The sequence below is a fragment of the Mytilus californianus genome, unplaced genomic scaffold (assembly GCF_021869535.1).
Source record: "Mytilus californianus isolate M0D057914Y unplaced genomic scaffold, xbMytCali1.0.p SCAF_3, whole genome shotgun sequence".
NCBI lineage: Eukaryota > Metazoa > Mollusca > Bivalvia > Mytilida > Mytilidae > Mytilus > Mytilus californianus.
In genome coordinates, this window is record NW_026262679.1 from 83,132,526 (window position 1) to 83,152,407 (window position 19,882).

General features: G+C 33.2%; 1 protein-coding gene across 1 annotated transcript; it reads left to right on the top strand.

Annotated features, from left to right (window-relative positions):
- Positions 1 to 7,582: 7,582 nt before the first annotated feature.
- On the top strand, positions 7,583 to 12,604 carry LOC127733664 (uncharacterized). Its single transcript, XM_052242977.1, has 4 exons — positions 7,583 to 8,227; positions 10,044 to 10,110; positions 11,435 to 11,805; positions 12,473 to 12,604. Exons 1-4 carry the CDS (start codon positions 7,583 to 7,585, stop codon positions 12,584 to 12,586), a joined length of 1,197 nt encoding a protein of 398 aa, XP_052098937.1. The 3' UTR covers positions 12,587 to 12,604.
- The last annotated feature ends 7,278 nt before the right edge of the window (positions 12,605 to 19,882 follow it).

Below are 19,882 nucleotides of genomic sequence, written 5' to 3' on the forward strand. Positions count from 1 at the left end.
ACAGACTGAAATTAATAGTTTGTAAACAAAGTCAAAGAGAAAGAAGACACCAACTATCATGAGTAAAAACTGCACACCTAAAAAAACTTATACATTTATTTGGATATTATTAAAATCCCGAAAATCGGGGATAACAAACAGGCCTGATTGGTCCGAATTATTTATTGTAATGTATATTAAACAATGTAAATTGTTTTGTTATGATTTAGGCCGTTAGTTTTCACAATTGAATTGTTTCATATTTTTCATGTCGGGACCTTTTATAGCCGATTATACGGTATGGGTTTCTCTCATTGTTGAAGGTCGTACGGTTGCCTATCGTTGTTTACATTCTACTTCATTTGAACTTTGGTGGATAGTTGTCTCATTAGCAATCATAGCACATCTCCTTATTTTTATATTAGTGCCAAAGCGTCAAATACAATGCGGTAGATATTACAATCTGGAACTGACAGTCTTCCATTAATGGTATCTACCCATTGAATTGATCGATTGTAGTTTGCTTTACATCTGGTGGCAATTATTTCATGCATATTCAGAACGACTATCCATTGGTAGAAAGTGGAACATTGGGTTCGGAGTGTTTATTCTATAGTGTTCCTTAAACTTGTTGCTAAAATCTTTCTAGGAAATTTCAAGATGAAGAACAGCAATAAAAGTATATATGTTCAATCATGTCTGTATATAAACGTTAACACAATGGCACATGCTGAAAGAATGCCAAACTGTTCTTTCACTTTATAGATTCTATTGTTCGGTGGCACTGTGCCCTTTCAGAGTTTTCGGACTTTACCTTTGATATATTGTTATTTTAGTCTCGTCCTGAATAAAATATTTAACACTTATTAATAAGTAAGTTACGTGTATATAAACACAATTCCGACAAAAAAAGTTACAATTATTATCACCATTTTTAATATAGGAAATATAGGAACACAAGATTTTACAATTTTCCAACTGTTAACCACATAGAAAGAGAATAGTAAAATAGCTTGTTCTCCCTATCAGTATTGTGAAAATTTTCTTCAAATGACACTAAGTTCCGTGAAGTTTCCCCTCTCCCTATTTGCTGATTTACAATGCATTGGATACTTTTAATTAGACGAATAATTGGCTCTCTATAGTTTTCTTCACTAATATTGTACATTTCTTCATATCTTGAATTGTATTTAGTATTCGCTCGTTGTTTCGTCATATTGTACTTCTCTTTGATATTTATCAAGTCAAACACTAAGTACTTATATTTAGCTTTTTTTTTTAAATTACAAGGACTAATTGTCTCTTAATCCTAATTCACTTGTAAGTTGTTTTTTTTCTCCTTACATAAATATGTGTCTTTAAAAAACCATCAATCCCTTAAACATACAAAAGTCAGTTAGATTGAATTTAGATGAAATATATTAATTTTGTTACATTGTTTTCTTACATTATATATGAACTCAAAATTTTCGGTAAAACATAATTTTATGTTAATATCGTGTTTTACTACAGTAAACAAAAAGAGATAATTTATGCATGTCCATGTTTTTGACAGCTGATTTATTTGCATTCAAATACTCTTTTTGTGATTTTTTGTTTTATACTTTTTGTTATTAACATAAGAGGAGGACAAGCTGATACGTAACCGGAATGACAGCAGATTGCTATCATATTGATGCGAATAAGCTCAGATCATTTCTGGCTTTACAGGTAAAGTAACTTAAAAATATTTTCTCCTTGGAAGTATCAAGCACATTTTTTTTTGAAATGGTCGAACTTATTTCATGACTTCAGTTTAAGGTGAACTTTATTTTCTGTTTTGAGTGTATATACTTACAGTACCAGTGTTACAGTGAGTTTTTCCGTGATTCTGAGTTGATCTTCTGCACACTACGAATTTGCTACAGGTGAGTTTACGCTGGTGTGCTCTTTGTCATTTATTAAAAAAATATCTGGGTACATTATCATACAAATCAGTGATGGATCCAGGGTAGGAAGAAGACGGCGTACGCCCATCTTTGAACGCAAAAAATTTAAAAAATCTCATGTTTCTCACGATTTATATGATTTTTTAGCATACAATTGTCCATTTTCGCTTCTCTCCGCTCGGCAACAACTATTACCTTTGCTGGAATTACACCCTCCCCTTTTTGACAAATTCTGGATTTGACCCTGCAAATTAACGATTCATTTTCTAATAAACCATCTTGTTTTGGTGCATTTGGTGTATTTGGTCTGAAGTTTGAGATTTGAATTCACTTCATGTCCTTTATAGCAACCCTAGGACATATACAGACTTTTTAGTTTAGTTCTCTTTTTAAAATAACACCGTAGGAGTCCACAGGGCATCACATATATAGGTCCTGCCATTTCACATTAATGAAGGAAAAGGAATCTGTTAGTTACTATAAGAGATTTCATATATCAAAAAATAAATTATGCCGAAATAATGAACGACGGGGAATGCGCATCTGGTGCAATAAAATCAGTGTCATTATTGTTACTACTACTACTAGGTCGAGTACCTCCGCTGGTAGGCTGTTTGTTCCAGAGGGTATCACCCGCCCATAGCTCAGTACTTATGTACTGGCATGAAATTATGATATTGTTTTATTGGGATTTGCTATAAAAATGCATCGAAAAATCGATTTTGGGTTGATTGATTAAGCAGCAAAAACAATCAACGAGTTATAATCTTTGAATGGTTAATTTTTACTCATTTTGCGGGTTTTATTTTGCTTTATTAATTTAGCGTTAAAGCTATAACAGAGAGAAACTGTAAACAGCAATAAAATCTACAAGAACATTTAATGATTTAAATACTCAATTGACTCATTATAAGGGTTATTGTCAATAAATAACCGTACCTTTTTTGTTAAGTGTGTCAGGATCAACACTTTACAGTGTCGAAAAGATGACTGATATTTGGGGTAGTAATTTTAATGTTGCATATTTTTGCCATGTCAAGTGTAAACACTTCAGCATCCTGGGCGTCTCTAGTGTTTGAATTAACTACAGTCTAACCTCACAAATATATTTCACTAACATTAACATCTTAGTATTATTAACATTGAATGAAAATATGATTTTTTTTGTATAGGCCATATCTAATACGAATAAAAAGAAATAAAAACGAGGCTGTTTTTTTTTTTTTTTATTCATGCGGGTTTTAATTAAATTAGTGAGTTTAATGGACTATAGTGGTAAAATAAAGAACGTAAATGTACTCTTACTAGAAATCTGTTTTGAAAAAGAACGAATATACTACTATACACTGTAAAAATATTTTTTGGATAGAGCAGGTGCGATTTTTTAAATTTGCGTTTTCTGCCTTTAATAAATGCACAACGATATAACTATATTCTCGGACCAGTGTTTGTCATACGTCTGTGTTGTTTTACTAACGTCATTCTGTAGAATTCTTCGACTGCTATATACATTGTTTATATATTCCGTTATTGTAATCCTTATTCAATGTGACGACTTTCGGCCTCATTTAATTTTTCTCATTACCCTTACTTAATCATGATTTTACGAAATGACAAGAAAACAAAATAAAACACTCCTTCAAGGATATTCACGTGCTAAAAAAACTTCACTCCAAATATAAATTCAACCGCCGTCAATCGAAATTCCCCTTCTCAATTTAGCACTTTTTACAATTGTGTCAAAGGTGGCAATGCTGCTGCAGCCAGATCATTAAATAAAAATGCACGTGGATATCCACAAATATTCCCGTGCAATGTCAGAAAACGACTGGTTATCTTCTAATAACACTGTTAGGTCAACAGTGAACGGGAGTGTTTTCACTTTCCTTTTCCTGTGACATTACATGAAAAACTCAAAGCCTCATTTATCTGGTTACTTGAACAAAGCCAAAGTGTGGTATAGAATATGTAGGACAAACGGGACGGGAATTCTTTAGACGAACACAGGAACATCTATACCGCTTCCGAAAACCTAAGAAATTCAAAAGTATAATTTAACAACATTTAGGTAAACACGATCACGATATTAAATTTATAAGATTCCAACCACTCGAAACGATCCAGAAACAACAAGGGCAATCGCATAAACAATTTGAAGATTCCCGTAAAATTATCGAACTGTCTTGGATTAAACGATTGCAGACAGCATATCCCCTGGGTCTAAATGACAATATACTGAGACAAGGGAACATATCTAAAACTTCTTCTATTGATATCATGAATATTGTTGACAAAAGACAACGTAATAGTAGGTCTCATGGCAAACGTATCAATCGAAATCAACGAATTAAACATCGTATAAATTATACACTTGCTGATCTATCTATATTTAAAAACAATGGTAGACATCAATTATTATGTAAACTGGGTCAAATACCAAATTACATGATAGGAGTGTGACACAATCTCGTTCTTCAGTCCACTCTATTAATATTCGCGTATAATTACAGGCTTTTGCCACCGTAGGTTGTACCCGCGTATCGATAAACCTGAAGATCATAAACGGCACTTTCTGAAAATTAAATATATTAACAGAGGTATTTATTTCATCAACCCATCGAGTATATTTTATGACTCTACCATTCAAAGCTTTATACCTCCCTATTTTGATAACACAGAACCACCTATTATTTCGTACACATACAAACAACCCAGCAGAAGTTTAATTTTTAATTATACGTCAGCAACATCAGACGTCAATGTAGAAAATAATACTCCTCTAACTTGAGACCGTGAATCGTCGAATTTTAGATATGATCCCTATGGCCATCTTATTACGGGGGACCTCAATATCGCTCATGACCGAGAGGTTAAACACTTTTTGAAAAAAGGACCAAAATATCGTCCTCCATCTAAAATAGATTGGAAACAGTGTCGTCAGGTCACAAAAGATGCTCTTTCATCGTATTGTAAACATTGGTGTAAACGGGGAAAATCTGATAAAAATCTTGATTCTTATTTAAATAAATGTATGAATGTTGTGGATATTTAAATATCACATTTTGAAAATAATTCAGAAATAAATAAAAGAGTACATAATACGACTATTTCTAGAATAAGAAACAAACTTCAAGTACTTTCAAAGCGGCTTGTGTTTGTACCGGCCGACAAAGCAGCCAACAATGTGGTGGTGGTATGCCGTAAATTCTACACGGACGTTCTTAAGAATGAAATTTTAAATTCTTCTACATTCAAGTCTGTGCGCTCTACAGAGAGTCATATAGTAAACAAACATATCATAACAACATCACAGCCTAATGCCTCTTCTGAATATTTGAAGGTCCCTACTTTGTATCGATTACCTAAACTACACAAAAAACCAGTAAAATATTGTTTCGTCTTGGCCTCTAGTAAGTGTTCTACAACTTATCTTTCAGTGCTTTCAACTAGTTCCTTAACTACTATCAAAGAACTTATCATTAACTTTTGTAATAAGACATATGAGAATAGTGGTATTAAGAGTGTAAAAATCTTTTTGGATGTTTTAGATAAATTACGTGCTTTTGATGATCCTTTTGATTCTGTTGACAGTTTGACTTTTTAACTCTTTACACTACACTTCCACACAATCTTATCAAACAAAAGTTTTCCTAATTAATCATTTGGTCATTTGGTAAATCTGAATGCAAATATATTTGCTGCAACTCATTTAAAGCCTACTTCTCTAATGAGAAAGGTAAATATGCTAGATATGCTTACTGGAGGTGAGATGAGATGATTGAAGCTGTTAATTTTCTTCATAATTATATTTATGTACGTTTCGGCAATACAGTTTATCGACAGGTTGTAGGTATTCATATGGGCACCAATTGCGCCCCTTTAATAGCAGACTTGTTCTTGCACTGTTATGAATTACAGTTTATGACCAAATTTAGAAAATACCCGTCTAAATTGCATTTAATTGATAAATTCAACAACACTTACCGTTATCTTGATGATATTTTTTCTTTAAATAATCAAGAATTTTCTAAATATCCTGCCGAAATTAACCCAAAGGAACTTTCTTTAAATAAATCAAATATAAACGGTAATAACTGTCCTTTCCTAGATTTAGATATTTCAGTTTTACACGGGAAACTCTGCACTAAAATTTACGACAAAAGGGACGATTTTTTCGTTCCCTATTGTTAATTTTCCTTTTTTGGACGGTGATGTTCCTTTGGCACCATCTTACGGCGTTTATATATCACAACTCGTTCGCTATGCCCGTGTCTGTTGTAACGTTTTTGATTTCAATGAACGTAATCTATGTATTACTGGTAAATTTTTTTCATTAGTTGTTTTGAACTAGCTGTCAGTAACTGCGAGTACTCTCAGATCTGTACTTAGTGTCTTTCTGTTGTGTGAAAGTACCCGTCCACATCCGCTCTGTGTTTTTGTTAGATGTATTTCTATTTGTATCCATCTGATGAGTTAAGCCTTTTTCAACTGATTTTTATAGTTTGTTCTTATGTTCTACTGATACACCACTGTCCCAGGTTAGGGGAGGGTTGGCGCCTTCAAACGAGTTTAACCCCACCACATTCTGTATGTGCCTGTCCCAAGTCAGGAGCCTGTAATTCAGTGGTTGTCGTTTGTTGGTGTGTAACATATTTGTTTTTCGTTCATTATTTTGTACATAAATTAGGCCGTTAGTTTTCTTGTTTGAATTGTTTTACATTTGTCATTTCGGGGCCTTTTATAGCTGGCTATGCGGTATGGGCTTTGTTCATTGTTGAAGGCCGTACGGTGACCTATAGTTGTTAATTTCTGTGTCATTTGGTCTCTTGTGGAGATTTGTCTCATTGGCAATCATACCACATATTCTTATTTTTATAAGTATGAAAATAAATCGAAGTGTAAAGGAGAACGTATTACCAGGCCACTTATGACCTCTTAATTTAAAAATCAAAAAGTGCAGTATAATTTTATCAAAAACATCCTTCACATGTTCGAAAGACATTAAGACATTAAGGCAGCAATACATTATCGATGTTTAAATCTCATAAATCGATAAAACGAGACAAATAAAGGTAACAAACAAAAACTAAGGAATCGCTCGAACTCCAAAAACGCAAGCCCGGGTTCGTCGACATGATTAAGGTAAATAGACTGATTTAAAGAACATGCTATTGATAATAAATTTACATATTAGCCATTGTGAACACCTAAAATATATTTTGCTATATGATGTTTTATTTAAAGATGTTCAATTGCGTGATAGGCTGTGGCTCGTGTTTGATTATGTCAGAAACTATGAGAAAATGCCTATTTAGGTCAAATATGTCAATTTCGACATTGTTTATGACTCAACAATGAAAACACACTCGGCTTTTCTGCACTGAAGGATGTAGATTATATCATCCTTAATCCATTAATGACTTATTAATCAATAAAATTAATAAGATTTTGGAAGGATTGATTTTTTTTAAAACATTTTTTGAAATTTCAGAGACTAAATAAATTTGACCTTTATGAAACCTCCTGAAACTATGTGATGTTGTTTTATTTGTAGTTATTCAGTTTTAAATTTACAAAATTTAAAAAGGCAAATTTAATATATTGCAGAGAGCCATCTAATCATGGTCCTAAAAGAAATGCTGCTGTTATTTTCTCTCTTGGTTTCACTCCAATCTATGATCAGGGCGGAAACCACAGTTAGACAGATTGCAACATTTAATGCCGAATTGTATCCTGAATACTGTAACCCATTTGACGGTTTTGGTACAGTATGTTCGCCTTATGAATACAGGGCGGGTTACGTCGCCGATGCAGTGAAGTCAAGTTTAGTTGATACAGATGTTGTATGTTTACAAGGCATATACTACGACGTAGATGTCAACACAATTGTACAAGGTACAGAGCAATTATTCCCGTACTCCTTTAGCTTCAACCATGATACAATGACAGGAAGCTATGAAGAATCGACGCATCCGCCATGTTCAGATGACGACAGGGATGGAGTAGAACAGGTGGCAGCGTGTGAAGATCAGAAATGTCATTCCGAAACCGACCGAAATGATTATATAGCTTGTATGGAAGAAAGTTGTAAAGTAAATCCGACAAAGTCTATAACTGATGTTTTTCTTGAATTATCAGAGACCTGCATCACATGCATTGTTTTAGGTACGAAAAGAAATGCAATGGATTGCCTTAAACAAAAATATGCCGTTAATCCTACCGGTCTTCTACTATTAAGTAAACACAACATAACTCATTATGAAAGAGAGGAATTCCCACATAAACACGAAATTGTAAGACACGGATTTCTTCATGTTAAAGTAAGAAACAGTACTTAGTCATTGATAGGAATTAGGTTATGGTTTTCAATTTTCATAGTAGTAATATTTATATTGTTTGTGTGAATATACAAATTAGGAGATGTGGTATGATTGCCCATGAGACAACTGTCTAACAAACTTTAAGATCAAATGAAGTGCTTGTAATCAATTATAGGCAACCGTACGGCCTTCAACAATGAGAAAAACCCGTACATATGAAAAATATAAAACAATTCAATTGAGAAAACTATCGACCTACTTTATACCAAAGAAATTTACGAAAAACAAATATGACAGACATGAATCAACGAAAACCACTGATATTTCACGTGTACAAAAACATGACAAGTGCAATAACAACGATGATGCAATTAATTATATATTTTCATCGAGTGTAAACTTTTGATACAATGTAAAATAAATACATAATTTCTGAATGCGATGATATAATGTAAAGAAAGTGTTACTGGACATATTTTGTAATTCTAATGCTATATATGGCTTCTGCCTTATTTATTGTCTCCCTTGCGACGTGTTGCGGGGGACATAAACATACCTACCGGCCGTCCGTCTGTTCGTCCGACCGCCAGTACGGACGTGCGTACGTCCGTCCGATCTTGAAAGCACTCTGATATCAACAATTCTTGTCGGGGTTTTTTGAAATCGATATCAACGGTTTATATCAGCAATGTCTCGGACAAGTTTGAAAATCAGTTCCAAACAGCTATGTTTAAAGGAGTTATGCTCCTTGGAAATATAAATACGTGGAAAATTGCATTGTAAGCGCTCACAAGCCTACATTTTTTGTAGGAAAGTTATGAAATTTATATCAAAGGTTTATATCAGAAATGTTTGGAACGAGTGCAAAAATCAGCGCCGATAAATTATTTTGCAGCAGTTATTTCCCTTAGAAAAATTCTATAGACATTGCATTGTAAGCGGTCTCAAGTGTTCAATTCTAACCTGATGTCTTTGAAATTTACATTAAAGGTTTATATCAGCAATATTTTGGACAATTTTCGAGAATCGGTGTTAATCAACTTTTTTAAAAGAGTTATGCTCCTTGGAAATATTAATTATATGAAAAATTTAATTGTAAGTACTCTCACACCTACATTTATTGTTGGATTATTATGAAATTTATATCATAGTTTTTATCAGCTATGTCTTCAGTGAGTTCGAAAATCAGCACTAATATATTATTTTTATAGGAATTATGTGTCTTTGAAATGTAATTTATATGGACATTGAATTGTAAGCATCCTCACTTCTTTATTTCTTGTTGAAATTTTATGAAGTTTATATCAAAGGCTGATATCAGCTAGGTCTTTGGTGAGTGCCAAAATACTGTTTTAAAGAAGTTATACCCCTTGGAAATAGAAATATATTGAAAATAGCTTTGTTAGCGATCTCATATAAAAATAAGGAGATGTGATAAGTTTGCTAATGAAACATTTATCTACAACAGTTCAAAAGTCGAAGGTATAAGCAGTAATTATAAAAACAAATACCGTATAGTCGGCTATTAAATTCCCCGACATGAAAAATGCAAAAAAATTCAATCGAGAAAATAACGGCCGAACTTATAACAATACCATTTACGAAAAACAAAATATGACAGACATGACCCGGCGACAACCACTGATGTACAGGCTTTTAACTTTGGACAGAACCATAAATAATGTGTCGAGGTTAAACATGTGTGTGAGCTTTAAAAAAATGTTTTGGTTTTTGCACTTTGGCAGATAAAATGTATGCAACCAGGTGGACATGGGAACTCATTTTTTATTTGGCCTTTAAACATTATTTGTTGCAGATTGAATATATCGGAAACGTAGTATGTACTGTAATGCAGCCAAATCTTGGAGATAAGTACATTGACAGTAAGTGTATTAAAGATTTGAAGTTCACATGCGTATTACTCCATTTTCGGAGCAACGAAAAACAAAGGATATTGGGTATCCATCCATGACACAAAAGCAGTACATACACAGCAACAAAAAAAAAAACACAAAAGGAAAAGGAACAGCGCTTATCATTGGGAAAAATAAATAAATAAAAAATCGGACATATAAAGCCTTCTTGTGTAATTAATCAGGTAAATATTCGAGATATACTTACTTATTGTTGTAACCTGAGATCACCCCCGGTTTTTAAGGGTCTTCGTGTTGCTCAGTCTTTAGCTTTCTATGTTGTGTTTAGTAAGTTGTTTTGTCTTTTTGTCTTTTTCTTTTTTTGCCTTGGCGTTGTCACTTTTTTTCGACGTACGAGTTTGGATGTCACTTTGGTATCTTTCGCCTCTCTTTTGTAAGTATTCATATGGCATCAATTGCGCCCTTTTTCGTCAGATTTGTTATTGTTAAGGATCACAGTTAATTGCCAAATTTAGCAAAAAAATCGTCTAAAGTCCATCTCATTGAAAAGCTAAATAACACGTGAGGTTATTTTTACTTGAAATAACTTGAATTCTTTGTGGAACTTATGTCAAGCTGTTTAATTCCTCTTTAATCCCTCGATATGTTTGAGAACAAACAGACAAACAATAAAAACAAAGAGGTATTTTGGCTATTTTGTTTTTGGTGTTGGAACCATACCATTCCTCTCATATATGCAACAGTTTGGTAGAATGAAAAACAAAACACCGAGATAGATATTCAATTAGGGAATTTGATGCATCAAAAAGCCTTCAACATTGAGAAGACCCCATACAGTGTAGTTGGCTATAAAAGGCCCCGACATGAAAAATATCAAATAATTCAATTGAGAAAACTAACAGCCTAATTTATAAAAAAACAATTTACGAAAAACAAATATGACAGACATAAACAAACGACAACCACTGAACAACAGGCTCCTGACATGGGACAGGCCCATAAAGAATGTGGCAGGGTTAAACATGTTTGTGAGCGCTAAACTCTCCCCTAACATAGGACAGTGGTGTTACAGCACAACAGTCAAATTTCTAAAATCGGTCAAAATCGATGTTTAAGGTTTTCTTCATGGGTTTCTGATTCATGGATCTGTTCAGATATAGACATTATATTGCATGCAAAACCTTTAAATAAACACATGGAAATGTGATACCGGTACTATGAATAAAGATTTCAAGACTTTTTGAAAATGGCTCTGGCTTGAAATACATTCAGGTGTAATCGGCCCTCTTTGAAATATAATGGTTTTCTTGTAATGTTTTAGTACTTTTTTAAGTTACAGAAACGACACATTCGTACGAAGAAAAGAACTTAGAAGAAGCCAAATGTCTCACACAGAAGACTAGTGAATCCAAGAATGCCATTATAGCTGGATGTTTGAATACAAGTCCGATATTGACTAAAGGAAAAGTTGCATCCCAGTTTCCGTATTCAATAGATGTATTTAAGATGGCAGAATTCCGTGATCCAATCAGCGAATCCTATTCTGGCGAATATGCCAGCTGTACATACTGTTTCTCCGATGACTATGTAAAGGAAAGGTACGAATTAGAAGGTTACGATGGATATATTTTTGACCATGTATTGGTCAAAGGATATCACGTCGTAAGCGAAAAGACTTTTCATTCGGAAGGATCAAGTAAAATTGTAAGTATTAGATTTGTTATATTACTTAAAATAAGTGAAACTGTTAAGGGAAGTTAAAATACGTTCTCTGTGTATACTTTTGGTGATATAGCTCCTAACGTTTTAGAGTATTTACGCATCCGGGGCTTTCAAATGATTAGGTTTGAGTGTTCCTGATGAAGGTGAATTAAAAAAGGCACTTCGGACGCACGAAAGTTATAAAGTGTTTAATTCATTCATCGACAAATATACTTGACCGCTGAATAATGATATTATACTTATCAATTTGGTCATATTTTTGGTTTTACACTAGTAATTTTTGGGGCCCTTTATAGCTTGCTGTTAGGGGTGAGCCAAGGCTCCGTGTTGAAGGCCGTACTTTGACCTATAATGTTTACTTTTATAAATTTTGACTTGGATGGAGGGTTGTCTCATTGGCACTCATACCACATCTTCTTATATCTATATATCTTCTAGTGTTGCAGCGTATTTACGCATCACTAGCTTTCAAATGTTTAGGTTCGAGCATTCCTGATGAAGGTAAATAAAAAAAGCGCTTCGGACGTACGAAATTTATAAAGTGTTTATTTCATATATCGACATGGGCTCAGGGTTGTCATTGTTTAAAACAGACGAAGTAATAATTATTTTTGTAAGTAATTAAAAACTATTCAAACCTCTTTTACAGAACCTGAGAGTCATTATGCACGAACCAGGAGATGCGTTTAAAGCGATTTCTGCACACTTTTGCGTCAGAGTCTATATTGAGGTAGAAGATGAAGATTGGAAATCAAACGTTTAAATGTACTTGTCTTCAATAAAGCAGTGTTTCATATGTTTTTTCTTTACAATCCCGCTCTTTCTTCTATTACAGGGGCCTCTGTTTCAGACTGCTATAAGTAGTCGAACTTCTGTATCACCTAGCCTGTCTACACATTGAAGACCAATGAATGAATCAATCTATTAAACCTATAGGAAATGAGAATGCAATAAATGTATGAAGCAATACACAAAATTAATTAAAAAAAAACACATTTATTCGCTTGGAAGGCATGCTGCTAGTAATACGTATAAAAGGCATTTAACTTACTCAGAAACCCGAGACTATTCTTCATTTCCGAGATCGTTGGTCCGAATACTAACTAATTGCACAATTCACAGGTACCTAAGCGTTATATACAAGTAAAACAAACACCTTCAATTGACTTCGTTCTGGACTTGACTTAGTCAACAACATTTTTTGATGATGTGAAAAAACTGACAACTGCAAAAAAAAATCATTTAACTATAGGTGGCTTTGTCACTCTTTTAAATACGCGTTGGACCAAAGTTTCTAGAAGCAATATGCAATTTCTTGGTATATGTATTTTAGAATTCCTTAGTTCCAAGAAAAGGAGGGTTAAGTGGACAAGCTTCAATAACTCACCTTTAAAAACAGTATCCAGAAACAAGTGACTTTAAGAAAAAGTACCTATCACAATATTTTTTCTCGATTTTTGAAGGTTTTTATATTCTTATTTTTCAAAGGAGAAGGTGTGATTGAGCCAGATAAACCCATTTAATTCAAAATATACAAATTTTTACCAATTCTATTAGTCTGATGTTAACAAACCGTTAGTGAGATATCCTTAGTAATATCTATGAATCTTGTTCTTATTTTATAGATTCTGAAATAAAGGAAAATGACCAAATAATATCAATCAGATGTTAACAATACAGAACATATTCAGTCTGACAACAAAATTATAAAATTATGCGAGTGAAAATATCATAAATCGCATTCCCCACAACTTATTTCATTTAAGAATTAAGGATGTTCGCTTATCTTATTTTTGACTTTTTGTCAGGATCGGATTTCTTTATTTTTTTCCATGTGGTGTCATTAGAAATTTTGCCCGCTAACTCCTACTGTTCTTCTCATAATTTTATTACATATAATTTAAAAGCCATTTTTGAAAATCTAATAAAATCCTTGTTATGTTTTCTTGGCCTTTGAAAGAAAAAAGAAGTGTCAATGATGAATGTATGAAAAATCTAGAGAAAATCATTTCCCCCGACATTTTCAATGGCATATATCTCAAAAAAAAGGACACGGAAATTTTTTCTGCTTTTTAGTTCCATTATATATAAACACTTTCAATTTATAACCGGTTTTTTTTAAAGCTTGGTTTTTTGAAACAAAGTAGCGAACATCCTTAGCCGTTATTGCTGACGTAAAAAGCGGAGTTATCCCTCTTTTAATACTAGTTTTGTTTTAGAAGCGTGTAAAACAAATATCGGACTTTCTGTATGTTGTATCCTCCTGTTTATGTATATTTGGATTTGTTATTCCATTCATTTATTTTAGCAATGTGAAGTTTATTAAGAACACACATTCTAACCATAGTTAGAATAGTTACAATGTACCCTTTTGTCCCTTGTTTGTTCATTTTCAGTCTAACATGCTCTCCTATATTCAGTCGTTCCTATTTAATAATGCACAACTATTGAAGGCGTTCGGGATTTTATTAAGTGGTATAGGTCCCTGCCTTAAGCTTGTTAATTGATACGAATCCCTGCTAATAGCTCTCTTAGAACCGACAGATCAGCACAAATCAGACTTTTCTATTGTAGATAAGCGTATTTTGACCTCAAGATGTCTTCTTTTTTTTTTGTGTGTGCTGTTTTTTAGTCGTCTTTTTTTGCCGTTTGTGTTTTGTATTTTAACATTACTGTTTCACCAATGACGTATATACATGGTATATGGTTTTCTTTCTTATTTATATTGAGCAAAAGAGATTTTTTTGTACCCATTCATTTAAAATTAAATAACCTCTCTGTCGATATCAATACATGTTGTTTTTTTATGTGGGATTTTAGTGGTGTTTTGTCTCAGACATCAGATCTTTTAAATTCAATTTTTTTTATTGAATCTAGAAAATCACAATGGACGCACAAAATTTATAGTGTTATTTTCATTTACACAAGAGGTGTTCAACATCGAAAAGTAAGAAACCGTGGTTCATTTTATAGCTTATATACAGTTTTTCAAAATTTATCAAAATCTGGGAGTTTCTATTAATAACACATAGAAGTGGCTGTAGACGCGTGTATTGTGACATTGTGGATCTTTATAAACTACTTATAACTTTTTTAATTTTTCTCAATATTAAAATCCGGATTAATGTGTTCACCTTTACCTCTAAAAACGAAAATACTGATGTCCAACAGACTAATATTATATGAACACACAAAGAATGTTTGATATCCAGTAGATTTATAATACATTTTTGATTTTCGATTTCAATGGGCCGAACAGTTGTTCTCATCAAACTTTCTCCAATATATACTAGACATTTTCAGCCAAAATTATACCAACACCAAACCTCTGGCCACTAGACGGATGACTTCATTTGGGGTTGATATTCAATCCGTAGCGGTATTAATCCTGCGGTAGTTAAAACATTTCATATGATTACTTTATTTGCATTACGTGTTTCCTTAATAACCATCAACAAAGGTTTCAAAAGCCAAAAATACGAAACGTTTGAGAGCACAAAAACAAAAAACAAAACAAAACAACTAAAGCCGACTAAGGTCAAATTTACCTGAGAAAGTCGCTTCCTTGTCCTTGTAATGATTACACAATGTTATTAACTTGAAATTGGCAGACGAAAATTATCCTCTATATCATGACAACACTGAAGCGCTGGCTACTAGGCGGATGTGACGTTTGATGACTCATAGTACACTAGTTGTGATGTCGACCCAGTATTGGTTATTTTTTGGTAGTTTTTGGCCCATAACATTATTTGGCCTTATAATTTTTTTTTTATTTGAGCGTCTCTGGTTAGTCTTTTGTAGACGGAACGCGCGTTTGGGGTACAAAACTATAAGCCTGGTATCTTTGAGGAGTTATCATAAAAAAAGCCACCAAAGATAAAAGGCAAAATAAAGTACGAAGTTGGAGAGCATTAATGTGCCATACAAGAGATTAATGAAAGCAATATATTCAATTAAATTTTCGAATAATAGGAGATGTGAGTCATATGTTAATAAGACATAAACACCAAAAAGAAGCTCTAGAGTTTCCACGACAAAAACTGGAACAAATTATGGCCTCATCCTCCACATAAAGTAACGGCATTTCAAAAGTAAACCGGGAAATTATTCTGATAAAAATCAATGACTTGATATGGTGAGGTTTCTCACCAGAGATAAAGCATAAAAGAAAATACAAATGTGCCCTGTAGTATGCAGATATGACAAAAACCAGTATGGTGAGGAATGAAATAAGATGCACAGGTACATCATGTGATTAGGATCATGTGACAGTGTCACAAAGTGCTGCCAGGTTGTCAGGAGCAAAAGCATAATGGGAGGAACGAGTGAACGAACGAACGGATGGAGGGTTACCCCTCACTATATATCGCCAGCTGCAAAACTCTGGAATAAAAAAGGCGTTTTATGGTGAACATACGGACTTTAAATAGACAGGTGTCTATTAAATGTGTAAAACTTTCTATCGACCCATATTTGAAAGTCTTAAATAAAGATGATTATAATGTTTATATCTTAAAGCGGCATGAGCTACGATTTAGACAGACATGTAAAACACACTTTTTTCAAGTTTTTAAAAAGGCGGAATTATGAAATAATATTTCGTTATAAGCAGTCAGTTTGACCCAAATGTGTCAAAATAAGCTCCAAAACATCGCTGATGTATCATTGACTTGCAATTCAAATTTACACCTTAGATGGAGATGGATTACGCATGTACTAGTCGTGATCAGCTGTTAAAAGGAAAAGAATTTCAACATTGAAAGTGAGATAAAAGTGAACCATTTTGTTGACTTAATCAATCCACAAAAAATCATTCATGTACAGGTAAAAGCGATAATTAACATATTTGTTTAACCTATAACATGAAATCAGACAGACCTAGAAAAATCAAATTGCACGTGCTCGCTATCTATTTACATTTATAGTTATGTTTATATCGGGCTATAGCGTCCGCAGTCTTGGAGGGCATAGTTAATTAAATGGCGTCTAGACTGAAACACACGAAATGCTGATACATATTATCGAGTCCATGCATTGTTAATTGTTTATATTAGACTTTTTGTAATTTGAAAATACGTTTTAGTATGTTATGAATCAGATATGAAAATTTGAGTCAAATCGTTGAACGCGAATTTGACAGCTAATGACCCTTTGAGTAAGGATAGATTAAGGATTACTCGCGCGCGTATTTGTACTTTTGGGGCAAGTACCAGGAGGCAAACGATCCGATTTAAACTTTTTGTATAGTTATAAAGATTACAAACATCCCAAAAAATATATTGAGTATAAGTAATATGGATATTTGGTTGATTAATATTTCAACAAACAGTCGGTCTTCTAATTGGAAGCAACCCTACTCGCTCACCTTTTTTTGTATTATGTGAAGCAGTATCCATACAAAACCGTCTCAAGGACAAAAAGAAAGAAAAACATTTTGCAAAGTTCTTAAATTTCACTTTCAGATGTCCTATCACTCAATAACCCACATTTTAGTAGGCGTTTGTATCTAATATATTCCTGTGGACTTAACATTACTATCGAAAATAGAAAATATGCTCCATATAGATCTTTTCTATGATATTGATCTCAAACTAGAATCTATGACAAACGTATGATTTTAGATTTGATATTGTCGCCTTCCCATTTCCTAGCAGTAACGTGCCTTCGCCCATCGTTTTGTCTTTACGTATCTCAATTGATACATTACGCTCGTGCTTGTTTGCATTATAAGTCTCCACTATTAAACAGGGATTTGCTCATTACACAAAAAAACTGCCCCAACAGTGTTATAAGGAAGAACGACTGAAATCGACACTACATAAGTTTAATGGTCTCAATTATGAATTGTTTGACATATATCTCATCTCAATAGCAACATGTTTTCTCGGTTTAAGATATTCAGTACCAGAATACTAGTAATTGTCTGATCTGTAAATTTACTGAGTGTCTCTTATTTTCCTATTGTCACAGGTTAACTGTGTAAACTACTGTTGCTCATAATTAGGAAATAAGTCATGGCGTTGTCAGTGAACTCGGTTCCCTTCGACTCACGAGTTTTGAATGTCACATTGGCGTCTCTTTTTTTCATCAATCTGCACAATGTACAAAAGACTTATTTTGTTTAATCATTTTCTTACAGTTTGCAACCCAGATCCTTGAAAGTTCAATGTAGATTGATGACTGATTGAAGTTGTGTATCTGCTATTATGGAACTGTTTCAGGATTTTTTTCCATTTTGTCAAATCTTTGGCGTTTAGTCATTTTTCATTTACATTTTTGTTTTGTGGTATAATTCAATGTTCATTGTAGACCATTATATAAATAACACATAGCTGAGAGTGTGATAGGGCAGATTGTTACCCCGAGAAAACATTGTCAACTGAGGCGAAGCCAAGGTTGACAATGTCTTTTCGAGGGGTAACAATCTGCTCTATCACCCTCTCAGATATGTGTTATTTAATTTATTATAATGAATGCTCTGTTATTACTGTCTATTAAATTTCAAATTCAAAGAAATAAACTATATATGTCGTCTTGTACATAACATTCATCCGTATTTATTAAAGCGCACACTTGAGCAAGCGTCTCCGTGAAGGGTAATAGAGTATTTGCCATGAGATAGAGTAAATTGTCTCCCTCGTATTAACCAATCAAAGTCTGGCATTTTGACATGAAGTATAATAATTTACATTGTCCAAGAAACGTTGTGTGCAACCCTGCCATTTGAAACTTTGGTCAATCTTTTCTGTGTAAACTTTGTAAAATTGTGTTGAACTCAAACACCGAACAGATGAATTCTTATAATTTACTGTTTATGCATATGTTTTACATTTAAATTGTGAAAAGTATAAAAAGATTTCTTAAAGAGTTGTTATAAGATGTTACACATCAATTATGCAACAACTGACGAACTTCAAATTTACCATTAGAAATTTGTCTTTGAATAGTGTCTGCTTATTTCAATATATTTATTTTTCTTAACGGCATTTGTGTAGTGAGGACAAATATAGTATGTACGGAATGTCGTTCATATAGTTATACGATAAAAACAATTTGTGTATACAGTTTTAAAATATTCATATTTACAAAAATTAAAAAAAAACACCTCGACCTCAAATTGATATTTTAATCTGCAATACATTAAGCTATTAATTGAAGTTCAATTATTAGCAAAAATATATTATATTGTAATTAGATATTTTGTGTTTAGGATCAACGAGAGAATACAATATGAGTTAATAAGTTTATTAGATCAATGTGTGATCTGTTCAGACGTAATTATATCACCAGCATATAGAATGTGTTATATCCGACCAGTATAATTTAAATCATTCAGAGAAAATTGAAGTTTCCCATTCTACAAAGTATTGTCATAGATCAATATGTCTGCATTTAAATCTTCGTCTTCTTTGTTTACGCACAAGTTTCGAAAAGTTTTCCCACAACAAGGCAGAACAAAATTTGATTAACACCTCTACAACTCGCACCTTCAACTCACTGTGATAGCCCATCAACTAGAAAAGCATTGATCACATCAGAACAGTTCCCCCTCTGTGATTGCTAAACAGTTTATAAATTCATTAGGAAAGAATTGTTAAACCACCGAGGGCAGAAGTGTGTAATGAAAGTATAATTAATACGACAGTATAAGGTGTGAAAACTTAATAAACCTGTAAGCATAATCTAATTGTTTGACGTAAATTTTTAATGGCTCTCCTTGGAGTCGTTTGTATTACGGAATATATATCTGAAAATATACACTAAACAGATTTGTTCACAACTCTACTGTTCCTAGCCTGTCTGAAAACTGTAATAAAACTCTGGCTTGTCAGGATTTCAAACTACATAATACATCACTAAGGTCTATGGTAACGTATTATATCACCACTTTGGGAAATCAAGACGAAGGACAACAAATATGGCTGCTGTGATGACGGTGACAGAGACGATTAAAGTAATGATGATGATTATGAGGGACATCACATTTATGATCATGTGGTCCAAGGGACTTTGTTAAAGGCTACAAGTAATATATCAAACTATTCAAAGCATTTTT

What these genes read in the sequence shown, in the direction of transcription:
- LOC127733664 (XM_052242977.1), top strand. Translation starts at nt 7,583, where the DNA reads ATGATCAGGGCGGAAACCACAGTTAGACAGATTGCAACATTTAATGCC. An exon ending in ACGGATTTCTTCATGTTAAA is followed by an intron (nt 8,228 to 10,043) that starts GTAAGAAACAGT and finishes TATTTGTTGCAG; the next exon opens with ATTGAATATATCGGAAACGT. An exon ending in TGGAGATAAGTACATTGACA is followed by an intron (nt 10,111 to 11,434) that starts GTAAGTGTATTA and finishes TACTTTTTTAAG; the next exon opens with TTACAGAAACGACACATTCG.